This window comes from Paracoccidioides lutzii, assembly GCF_000150705.2.
Source record: "Paracoccidioides lutzii Pb01 unplaced genomic scaffold supercont2.4, whole genome shotgun sequence".
NCBI lineage: Eukaryota > Fungi > Ascomycota > Eurotiomycetes > Onygenales > Ajellomycetaceae > Paracoccidioides > Paracoccidioides lutzii.
The window spans coordinates 424732-437309 of NW_015440950.1; the positions used below are offsets into that span (position 1 = coordinate 424732).

Sequence of the window (12578 nt, forward strand, 5' to 3'; positions counted from 1 at the left end):
AATGAAATCATTATTATTTTCTCAACACAAGTTTGCCCGAGGAAAATAGCTTCTTTCACCTGCCTATATTAGAAAATAAAGTCAATAAAGTAATATCCATTACCCTCTGGTATTTAACAATTTGGTAAAGTATCATCACTTTCGTTTGGATTTCGTTTGCCCAATAAAATAAAATGACAGGAAAGAAAAGGAAAGGGAATAGCGCAAGAGTAAAGCGAACAAGCAAACGTAATGGAATCAAGGAGGAAACACTGGCCGGTTGAAATTCAATCAACACCAAAAAAGCAGAAGGTAATTAAAAGATCCAACAAAAATTCAAGACAAAGTCATTGTGAAAGACAAAAAGGTAAAACAAAGGAAAGAGGAAACAAGGGACCTTGTCATCAAAATATAGACTATCAACAAAACATCAGAGTGACATTCTCCTACCACCGAAACAACAAAATATAAAAATAAAAATAAAATCATGATGCTCTCCATAAACAGAAAAAAGGAAAAAAAAAAAAAAAAAAAAAAAAAAAAAAAAAAAAAAAAAAAAAAAAAAAGGGAGAGAGAGAAGAAGAAGAAGAAGAAGAAGAAATTTCACCTCTCAAAGTCCGTGAAAATAGAACCAGAAAAGGGATTGGTTGGTAGGTGTTTCGTAATCGAATTCAGGATGGAAAGGGCTTTACATCCGAATGCTCATGCGTCTTCGTCGACACCTTGCCACAGGCCATAGTCGCCTTAACAGTTCTGCAAGTAATTACTCGGGACTAGGCCGGGGTGGCTTCGCTGAGGACTGGTTACTTCTGCTTCCCACCATCCGTCATCTTGGTGTCTGAGGACTGCCAGGATATCTCCTTTTGCAAAACCGAGCTCCTCAGGGATGGCGGCGCTATAGCTATACATTGCACGTGCTATAAAAAAAAGAGGAGAAGAAGAGGCGTGAGTCAGTGACATGAAAGAACAAGTTCAAGTGGCGAAAATTAACTTACCATAGTGTAACACGGGCCGTCCATCTAAACTAAGATGACGATTACCGTCTGTAGTTGCTACACTCCGGCTTCTCACACGGCCACCTTGGCTAACATCCGGTGCGGAGCCGTAGTACGTTGACATGGGTCGTGCGTTGCTTCGCCGACCGCCTTGACTACTAAAATCACTCATATAGCCTCCGCCTTGTGGATCAATCTGATTACTTGATAACTGAAGCTCCATTCCACTCGCGCTGGATGGTCGATCCTGGCGTCTGAATTGCGGTTGAGGTGAGATTGCACGTTGTATTTGGTCGTTGGGGGAACCATGATGAGAATACTGTTGCGGTGAGTAAGAATGACTAGTAGCCACCTTCGTTGGGGTTGCTGATGGAGACTGGCGATATCTGCTGGACATGCTGCCCGAGTGAGAGTAATAGGAAGAGGGACTTGGGTTGTTCCTGTTGTTGTCGTACTGCTGGCGTGAGTCTCCACGGGACGAGGGCTGGGGGCTCAAACTTCTTCGTGGAGCAGTGGAGGTTGGGCGGGGGATTGCTGCGTTGACTCTGTTTTCCACCTGGCTTGTGCGAGTATGGTTGTTGTTGAACATTTCCTGCGTTTGTCCAACGAATTTACGAGTCGTTTCCTGCATCTGCGCTGACGTAAACGCCGGCTGAGGAGCACCAAGCCGTTTCATTGATGGATCGTTATATGCGGGAGGGGGAGTTCCGCGCTGGGCAGCGGCGATATTCCCATCTCCCATCTGGCTAGAAGCGACACTTGGAGGAACTGGGGTGGTGATTCCATGATAGCGGTCGGCTGAGACGCGGACTGATGCCTGTTTCCCTACCCCTTTGAGATCTGCGAGTGCCTGGGCAATGGGATCAAGGTCATCACCATCTTTGTTTGCATTTGCGCCTGCTTTAGGTGCGACATCGGGTGAGGCGACGTCAAAAACATTGTTGCCGACGTTCAATTGGAAATTGGCTCTAGGGTCAACAGGTTCAGGGCTACCCGAGGGGAGATCAGAGACGTTGGTTGGTTTTTCATAAGACTTAACCGGACTTGTCCGTTTTGGCGGCGCTGTCCAAGTATTGCGGCTCGTAGGGGTGTTAACCACTGTTGCATTTGGGTTCTCTTTATCGTGCTTACTTTTTCTCCGGAATGGACTATTGCTGAAAAATGTGCTCTTTTTCTTTTGAACTTGTTTGTCGGCAACCCTTCCAGGAAGAGGAGTGTCGTTAACCGTTTTTTTCGGAGACTGTCTCCCGCTAGATGGCTCCATGCTAGAGAACGAAGTTGGATTGGAGATGTCACTGTGAGAGCCCCTGCTAGATGGCCTATTTCCACTGGTTCCACTACTTCTTTCGGACGGTGGTCCCGTTCTGCAGAACATCGTCATCCCATCTGTGGGGTATTCGTTGTGAGGCACATTTCGGATATCTCCATGTTGACTTGGTTGATAATTGGGTGGAATATTTACTCCACGTCGAAGGTCAGGGGGCGGGAGCTGCGTCTGCTGCTGCTGCTGAAGGTGTTGCTGTGATTGTTGTGGTTGTTGAGGTGGTGGATGTTGTAGTTGTTGCGGCTGCTGTTGTTGTACCTGCGATGGCTGTAGCCTCTGCGGAGTTACGGTAGTTTCTCGGCTTGCTGGCGTCGGCGGATCAGCAGCATGTCCTCCCATCCTCATCGCGAGTTCGGATTGGGGGTCATGATGGGATTCATAAGTAGACGGTGCGGGCGAAGAGCTTCTGTAAGCTGGGTTAATGGCCCGTTGGAACTGTGCAACTGAATAGCCCTCTTCTTCGGATGTATCTGAAGAAGTGTTGTTAAGATCCCCACGACAAAAGTTAATATATTTGGGTGGATCAGGGATTTCCTGCCCTGTTCCTCTTTCTATTATAAAGTTGCTGATATCCTTTTCTACCTCGCAGCTCTCGAGAGATACCCGGATCCTTTCGCAGGACTTCTTCCATTAGAAACGATATTGCAAATTGTGAATGAGCAGCTAAACTTACGGCATCGTCACTAACACATGCTGTGGAAGCGATGTTTGCATAATTCCACAGACTGCTCTTCGTAAAATCCAACCGCTCTTCTTCTAAGTCTTGAAATTTCTATCATAAAAGTTAGAGCATATACCCAGAGCATGTAGAATCCATAACTTACGTCGCAGGCAGCTTTCCATTCTTTATTCCACCGACCAGTTGTCTCCTCAAGAATTTTTACGGCAGATTCATATTCGCTGCTGTTGGTGGCCAGTTGTATCTGCGCCTTCTCTAGCTTTGCTTTGTTTTTGCGTTCCTCCTGACCCATCACCATATGTCCTTGTGCCAAGTAGCCTTTGATTCGGAGGCAGTCTTGCTCGTAGCGATCCCGCGACTAGACCATAAATCCTTGATTAATATTCCTAGGAGCATCAACCTATGGTAGAATTGACTGGATACCTTGTTGACAGCTTGCGTCTGCTGTATTTTGGTTTTAAGGAGCTTCTCAATGCCATTCTGCACGATCTTTCGTCGCTCCTTCATACCACCAGAAAATGCCGCCAAAGGCTCTTCTAATTCGCTCTTAATCTGGGCAGCAATGGCTGCATGGGTCTTGCCAATTGCCTCTGTCTCTCCACGTACTGTATCGAGCGACGCACGCAGTGAGCCAGACTCCGCAGAACCAAGGGCTTTCCGGCTTAGAGCGAGGAGCTTTCTTGCATATTCATCTTCGATGGCTGCGCGGGCTGTTGTATACAACACGAGGTTCGTTAGAACAGTTTATTCCGAACATCACTTCCATAACAGTGGCCTAGTATCACGTACTGTTATAGAAGGCTTTCAATTCATCGCAGGTAAGTTTCGCATTGTGAACCCGCTCCAACATTGGCCCCACTCCTGCGTCATCCTTACCCCAGAAATTGTTCGCGACTTGAAAAGATCTATCTCAGCTTCGTTCGATCACAGTGTTTGAGAAGGAGAATGGCTGCAATCATACAGGATAACGCGACACTTGGGGTCTCCGAGACTGGCCCAGGCATCGTTGGCCGTTGTGGGTAAATTCCAACCACGAGACAGACTTATGGATACGGATATAGGAAGTCGGGGCTGGATATCTCTCAAGCAGTGTCGACCAGCGGCAGCTCGAAAAAGGTATGTATTTGGGGAAAGAACAGAAAAGAAATAAAACGCCTTTATTTAGCAGCAAGGACTTAATGTTCCGGAGAAGAGGCAGTCCGTATTATCATTTCCTGAGTCCCTCTGCTGTCGTCGTTATGGAAGCGTCGCAGCAGGTAATAGATAGATAGTAAGCAGAAGTTCGAGGCGTTGAGTTTGTTTACATGACCTGGTTTCTCGGGGCAACGCCGCCAAGCAAACTTGGAACCTGGGACAACATTATGCGTTGTGCTTGTGTGTGGCTTGCATGCCACAAATTGCTACTAGAACGAGACAGTCTACAATGACATGGTCCTTTTTATTAGAAGGACAAAATGAGGGCTGAATCCAGAAACGTCTTTTGTATTTACATGCTTTTGCTGAGTTTCATCTTCAGACAGATAAGAAGAAGTCGTTAACTAGTCAGTCCAAAAGTCATGAAGAGTTGATTACATAATTCTTGTATATTCACAGGACTCATCAAGTCTCTCAGAAATTCAGCTCATTCTCAAAGAGTGAAAAAATAGTGAAGAAATAACAGAAGGTTACCTCAACATATAAGTATCTTCAAGAATGACGTTCAATATAGTGTGAAATCATGAAGCCAAGAGAAATTCTCATACTGTAATCAGCTGTTCAACAACTAACTAGTTAACTAACTAGTTAGTTCCCAATTATTAGAAGAGCTTTTAAGCCCCGGGATGGATTAACCTTCATCCATTCATGTGATGATCTGCTTATGTGATCCCAACCAAGGGCTGTGAATGCGTAAAGCAGAGTTGGTGCCAAGCGCCTTACAGAGCCTCTTCACCTGACCGACCAACCTCATCTCTACTCCTTGCCCAAGAGACTCCCGTCAACCTCTCCATCTATCCTCTCCAGCCCATCTTTCCCTTCCAAACACTTCTCTATGACATCGTAGAAAAAGCCCCCAAATAGACCTCGTTCCTATTGTGCCATTTTCCTCGGTTTGTCAGCTCCTCGTCGAGCCTTCCACCACTCCCACAATTTTCGCCGTTCCCAAATCCAAATGACCGCATCCCCTACTTCATGAGTTTCCCTTCTTCCGCTCAATCTTTGATTGCTTCTGGCACCGACAAGCCATCAGCTTCCAGGACGGCAAGATCCCAGCCGTCTGCCTGGGGTCCCAGTGCGTCCCAATCCAACGTCCGCCGTGGTCCCGCTCCCCTTTGCACCAACCTCTCCAACTCAAACATCAGTGGATCACCTCCCCAGAGGCCTCCCCAATCTCAGAGTCCAGCTCCCAGTGCATCTGTAACATCTCCCCTGACGTCCACATTTTCCGCCATCCTGTCATCCTCTACCCGCCTGTCCAATACTCGAAGGAATCCTTCTCCTGCACCTACACCTGTATCTTTCTCCTCGCTTCAACAAACTGGCGGACAACAGCAACAACAGTCAGGCCAAACAATCTCATCTCCAAAAACTAGATCCCTCACACCTTCCTCAACCTCGCATCTGGCTACCTCGACGGCTTCAAGCGGAGGCAGTGGGGGTGGTGGTGGAGGTGGAGGTGGAGGTGGTGGAGTTGGTGGCGCGGGTATATCCAGGAGTGCTGCGTTTTCTCCACTGTTGACGGGGACAACAATCAACTCACCGACAGGATTCCCATCTGACAAGTCCGGATCTGCCGCGACATCAGGTGTTAACACTAGCCAGTCATCTCTGTCAAAAATTTCCGTTGCTCAGGTGTTCCTCCTATTGGATTCCATCAACGAGAAGGAAGGAAAAGAAAAGTGGGAAACTAAAGCTGCTCAAATTCACAAGGTACGCGTTATGAAGTATCATGCCACACCATGGGCTGTTGCCCGTCATTTCATGACCCATAGCTAATAGCTCTATTCAAGCTGGTTGATTCAAACGGCATGGAAGTTTTTGCGAAATATTTTCGTCGCCTACTTTCTGGCAACGCCCCCCAGATCTTCCCAGGGATCAATAAGGTGGTGGAAAATGCAGGAAACTATCCTTTGCTAGTACAGGAGGTTCACAAAGTGTCACAGGACCTGGAGCAAGCCGGAAAGATTGCTGAGACCATTGATGCATCTGATGGTGATATATTTCGTGATTTTGACCTCTCAACTTTCCTTGACCACTTCAAATTAGATCCCATAGCCAAAGTCTCATTGACACTTGCCTTTAAAAATGTCAGCAAGGCAGATTTGCGCACAAAAGGTCAGTTTAATTTACCCTACCTTACATTATCCTAATCTCCCTTCCCCGAGACAAGAAATTCACAGAACAAAACTGACCATTATAAATTGTCTGTAGCTGATGCCATCCTTACGAACTCAACCCCTCAATTTCTGCATAGTCTCTCAGCAATCTCTGAATCAAACAAAGATTTCAGCACGTCATTTATCAGTCTCACCCTAGAACGCTTTATCCTTTACCCACCTCGTAATTTCGACGACGATATTAAACAAAAGCTTGTATACGCGTGCCGGACGCGATACCAATCCACAGACATGGACGTGCCTTCAGAAATTGAATCCGTCTTGCAGATGTTCGGATTATCTGATCCCCTGCTGTCTCTAGTTCGTCAAATACAGATTCGAGGACCCAAATCGATGAACAGTCAAGACAGCATCGTGGAGACTATAAATTCAATTGGCCCCAGTGGCTGGAGCGAAGAGCAGATCGCCTCCACTCTTTTATACATGATAATTTCCCCTAACTGGCTCCAATTCTCCCCCGAATTACTTCTCACCACTGTCCAAAACCACCAACGAACCGAGCCTTTCAATTGGTCAGCTTTCATGCAGGCCTTTGACCGGGGTGGCCTGGTCATCGATCCGAATCAATTTGTTCGACTATTCAATGCTCTCGTAGCTGTTTCCAACGACAATCCGGCTGTCGATGTTCAGCGGCTTTGGAGTGGAGAATGGGAAAACCGAGATACCCAGCTGTCCTTTTTATCAGCAGCCCTCTCCGCCAACATCGACGTTTCACGCATTCCTAACTTTCATCCAACTTTCTCTCCCAACATTTTTAGTGATGCTTCTGAGACTGTTCGTCAGCAAGCTGAACAGGCCCAACATAGCTTGCTTCGCTCGCGTGACACAGTGAAAGCCATCTTTGATCTCGTCCTTAAAACCCCCGGAACATGGAGCCTTCCGGACAGCCAAAGATTTGTCAAAACAGTTCTTCAGCACGATCTCCCTATATTCCTGTGCTCTGCGTTAGCTATCCCTCAACCATGGAGCACCGTTCAAATCAACTTCGTCATGCGATCTTTTTCTATTTTCGTCGCCAAGCGCCAAGATGGTTACCAATTTGCGCTTCATGGTGTTTGGAAGCTCAATCGAGAGTGGGTGGTAGAACAACTCTTTCATGGATTTACTCAGGACCCTTCGTGTACTGAACGTATCTACGAGCATGCTGTGGAACATGGCTGGCTAGACTACATTTTGGAATTCACCAACGGTCTAGCTATGGACCTAGCGTCATTAGCACACCGAAAGGATGACTATGATCTCGAACAGTGGGTCAAGAGAGCTGCTCAAAAAGCCCCTATCGATATGGGGAGCCTGTTGTCGAAATTCTTGAAAATCAAGGCCGATGATGAACTACGTGTCCAAAGGAAAGAACAGCCAACACCCCAAATGGTTAGCCTGTCAGTTAAAACAGTCTATGCGCTTCTACAGATTCTTGAGGACTACATCGTGGATCATGAAACCTTGACGCCAATCCAACGCATCTGTCTACAAACTTATCCACGGTTGATAAACTATGGAGAAGGATTCGATGATATTATCGAGGCTAATGGAACCCATGGCAATGCAATTCCGGAAGAAATCGATAAGCAGATGCAAGAATTATTCGGCAAGATGTATCACGAAGAACTTTCTCTGCGCGAGATCCTCGAATTGATGCGACGGTACAAAACATCGCGCGACCCAGCAGAGCAGGATTTATTTACTTGCATGGTTCATGGCCTTGTGGATGAATATAACTGCTACCACACATATCCACTGGAGGCATTAACCAAAACAGCTGTCATGTTCGGTGGAATTATTAATTTCAAGCTAATTTCCGGTATCCCACTCAAGGTTGGCCTTGGAATGATACTCGATGCGGTGCGGGAACACGAACCTCATCAACCGATGTACAAGTTTGGCGTTGAAGCTATCGAACAATTGATAAACCGCCTTCCAGAATGGGCTGGATTTTGCAATCTTCTTTTGCAAATTCCCTCTCTCCAGGGAACTACAATCTACCGTAAAGCCGAAGAAGTGCTCCGAGATCAGGGCCACCACCCAGTAAAGGAAGACGGTGGAGCTGAGTTGAATGGATTACCCGATGGCTTGGCTATGACTAATGGCAATATTGATGACCTCCTAGCCACTGATACCACTCAACGCAAATTTTCTTCACTTCACGTCGACCCTCCACTTCGCCCGGAGATTTATCGTGACCCAGATGAAGAAGTTCACGACAAAATACTCTTCATTTTAAATAATGTTTCCGAACAAAATATTAATGTGAAGCTAAAAGATTTAAAAGATGTTTTACAGGAAGAACATCACCAGTGGTTCGCCTCATATCTTGTGGAAGAACGAGCAAAATTGCAACCGAATTTTCAGAAACTTTACCTCGACCTTTTAGAACTTATCGGCGACAAGACCCTTTGGATGGAAGTTCTCAGGGAAACTTATGTTAGCGCCATACGTTTGCTGAATGCAGAATCTACCCTGAACTCAGCGACTGAGCGCACGCATTTGAAAAATTTGGGTGGATGGCTTGGTTCTCTAACCATAGCCAAAGATAAGCCGATAAAACATAGGAACATCTACTTCAAGGAACTCCTTATCGAAGCATTCGATAGTCAACGCCTCATGGTCGTCATACCATTCACATGCAAAGTACTAGTGCAAGCCATGAAATCCACGATTTTCAAACCCCCCAATCCTTGGCTAATGGATATCCTTGCTCTTTTGATGGAGATATACCATTTCGCGGAACTGAAAATGATTCTCAAATTCGAAATCGAGGTTCTTTGTGGAGATCTGCAACTTGATTACAAGGCTATAGAGCCCTCGACTTGTATCAGGGAGCGGCCAGCACAGCTGGAAGATGGCATCTCGTCAGCAAATATTCCTGAAGGTCTGGAGGCGTTTGAGGATATGTCACTCAGCAACATGAACCGCGTTATTCGGAATGAGAGAATATCCTCGACCTCGATCATTTCCAGTCTCCCTAATTTAGATCAAATCTTGGTGTTCCCCCCCTCGGCTAGTACCATGGCTGATCCTGGCGTCCTGAGGCAAATCGTTCATAGCGCAGTAGAGCGAGCTATTGCCGAAATCATCACACCCGTTGTCGAACGGTCTATTACAATTGCATCGATCTCGACGGCCCAGCTGATTCTAAAAGACTTCGCGATGGAACCTGATGAGGAAAAAGTTCGCCAAGCGGCCGGGACTATGGTTCGTGCGCTGGCAGGTAGTTTGGCGCTTGTTACGTGCAAGGAACCCCTAAAAATGAGCATGACAAACTATATTCGAATGATTCAGCAAGAATTCTCCGATCAGCCTATGCCTGAAGGCCTCATCCTCATGTGCGTCAATGATAACTTGGATGCGGCTTGCGGTATCGTTGAAAAAGCAGCAGAAGAGAAATCTCTCCCTGAGATAGAAAAAGTCATCGAGTCACAACTTGAAGCCCGTCGTCGCCACCGTGCAACGCGTCTTAACGAACCGTTTATCGATCCTTCTATTAGTCGATGGGGATTTTTCATCCCAGAACCGTTTAGGCAGGTTCCTGGCGGCCTGAACAAGGAACAGCTGGCCATATATGAGAATTTTGCGCGCCAATCCCGGGGAGCCGGTCATAGCCACATTCAAAATGCATCGACTGACTCCGGGAAACAAATTCCTGACGTTCTCCAGGAGCCTTTCCCCGCTATTCCTAACCTATCCACTCCGGCTGAACAGCCAGCTGTTCCACACCACGTGGCACAAACGCAGCAGGAATCCAGCCTGCAACAACCCGCCGTCGCTGCTGCTCAAGGCCAGATGAACGGTTTCCTTGACAATGCTAACCCTCGCGAGAAAGTAGAAGCTCTTGTTTCTCAGCTGCAGCTCTCGGCTCGAAATGTTTCAGAAGAGCGTTTAAAGGACCTTGGACGCGATAGCGCCATCCTTCAGGACTATAATCAGGTTTTCCGCACGATCCTGACCGCACCGAACGGCGAAGATTTGGCGCGATTGGTGGCTCTCAAGATATGCACCACGTTGTATTCTCGCACCGAGAGCCGTTTGGAAATCGAACTTCTTGTACACATACTGGCTAAGATCTGTGAACTATCTTCCCTTGTTGCTAGATATACCTGGGCTGTACTTGCCGATGTGGATGATGAACACATGTTCAATGTGCCAGTCACTGTCGCCCTTATTGATGCAGGGCTTTTGGATCTTCAACGTGTTGATATGATCCTCGCAAAACTCATCCAGGAGAAGAATGTTCCTGCCCTGGAAGTGCTCTCCAACCTTATCGACCAAGTCCTTCTGAACGATGAACCTTCTGCTCTGCGATCGGACTTTTCAGGCAGTCTAGACGCGATGAATAAATGGGTTGTCGAGAACCCAGATCTCAGTGTTGCTAAGGACATTATCCGGAAGCTTCGTGAATCGGGCATACCAGAAACAGCCAACGCACTTCTTACGGACCAGGCCCGTTCAAAGCGAGACCAGATGGAATACATTTTCAGTGAATGGATTGGCGTGTATAAATTTGCCAGTTCTAACGACAGGACTTACAGCACATTCCTGAAAGATATACACCAAAGACAGGTCATGAACAATCAAGAAGATTCGGCTCTATTCTTTAGGCTCAGCATCGATATCTCTGTAGCCATGTTCGAACATGAGTGTCAGAATCCAAATGGAAACATCGATGAAGCCTTCTTATATATTGATGCGCTCGCGAAATTGGTGATCTTGCTGGTTAAGTTTCAGGGCGAGAGCTCTGGAGCCGTCAAGGCAAGCAAGCCAGTCTACTTGAACTCCATCCTTTCGCTTCTGGTTCTTGTCTTGAACCACCATCAAGTGATGAGGGGCGACAGTTTCAACCAACGGGTGTTTTTTAGGCTTTTCTCAAGCATCCTTTGTGAATACTCCATGTGTGGCTTGGAGAAGACGGACCAGCATAAAGAAATGATGTCCGTTTTTGCCGACAAATTCCTGTCCATGCAACCCAAGCACGCACCCGGGTTTGTCTATGCATGGCTGGCACTGATATCCCATCGTGTCTTCGTATCTGGAATGCTTAACCTGCCAGATCAATCGGTAAGTTTTTCAGATCGCCTTTGTAAATCGGACTAAATCCTTACTAACCGGTTAAAATTAGGGGTGGGAATCGTATAGTGAAATTATGCAAGTTTTGCTTCCATACATCGGCGACCAGCTAAAGCCAGCCAATGTTTCATTTGTTGCAAAAGATCTATACAAAGGCGTTCTTCGCATTTTCCTTCTGCTCCACCATGATTTTCCCGAGTTCGTAGCGGAGAACCACTACCAGTTTTGTAATGTCATCCCATCGCACTGCGCGCAATTGCGAAACCTTGTCTTGAGTGCGTACCCATCGTCGTTCCAGAAACTACCCGATCCATTCAGAGATGGTTTAAAAATTGAACGGATAGATGAAATCCGCAAGGCTCCCAAAGTTGCTGGTGATGTTGTTGCTTCTATTCGACGTGCGAATTTGACCGATGTAGTTGATAACGCATTCCGATCGACTGTAACTGACAGCGCGGTTCAGCAAATTTGTGATGCTGTATCAAACCCCGCTGTCAATAAGACAGGGTATTTTTACACTCCGATAAACGTGGATGTTACCCTATTGAATGCGCTCGTCATGTATATTGGGCAAAATGCAGTTACATCTAGTCAAAAGGGTAGCGCATCCGCAATGTTCAACAACTGCCCACATACAACTTTGCTCGAGAAGCTTTCCAGGGCCTTTCAACCCGAAGCTCGATATTACTTCTTTAGCGCTATTGCCAATCAGCTGCGGTATCCCAACAGCCATACGCATTACTTCAGCTTTGTCATCCTCCATCTTTTCGGGTCTGAGCAGCCCGATCAAGACTCGGATATTCGCGAGCAGATCATTCGGGCTCTCCTTGAGCGGCTGGTCGTTCATCGACCCCATCCCTGGGGCTTGATAATCACGGTGCAGGAGCTACTTCAGAATGGCAATTACGCTTTCTTCCGCTTGCCATTTATTCAATCGACGCCTGAGGTAAGGGATATCTAATTCTGAAATATAACAACCTATTCATTGTGGGATTTTTTACTGGAAATTCGATCGCTAACGAAAATTGTCATTGCAGATTAGCAATCTTTTCAATGTGCTGCTTCAGCACATCCAACATCAAAGCCCGAGGGCGGCGCTGACTTAATTGATTATTCCAACTGCACTAGATGCAAGAACATAAACTTAAAACCTACTCCGTACACCC

General features: G+C 46.6%; 2 protein-coding genes across 2 annotated transcripts; one reads left to right on the plus strand and one right to left on the minus strand.

Moving 5' to 3' along the window:
- Positions 1–723: 723 nt before the first annotated feature.
- Positions 724–3981, minus strand: PAAG_01891 (SH3 domain-containing protein; the record flags this gene model as incomplete). Its single annotated transcript, XM_015844479.1, has 7 exons — positions 724–896; positions 975–2919; positions 2972–3070; positions 3123–3335; positions 3401–3687; positions 3767–3871; positions 3939–3981. The coding sequence occupies 7 exons, from the start codon at positions 3979–3981 to the stop codon at positions 724–726; spliced, it is 2865 nt and encodes a 954-aa protein (XP_015701483.1).
- A 1165-nt stretch (positions 3982–5146) lies between these two features.
- PAAG_01892 (general negative regulator of transcription subunit 1) lies at positions 5147–12518 on the plus strand (the record flags this gene model as incomplete). Its single annotated transcript, XM_002795958.1, has 5 exons — positions 5147–5884; positions 5965–6289; positions 6386–11403; positions 11465–12358; positions 12450–12518. The coding sequence occupies 5 exons, from the start codon at positions 5147–5149 to the stop codon at positions 12516–12518; spliced, it is 7044 nt and encodes a 2347-aa protein (XP_002796004.1).
- Between the last annotated feature and the right edge of the window lie 60 nt (positions 12519–12578).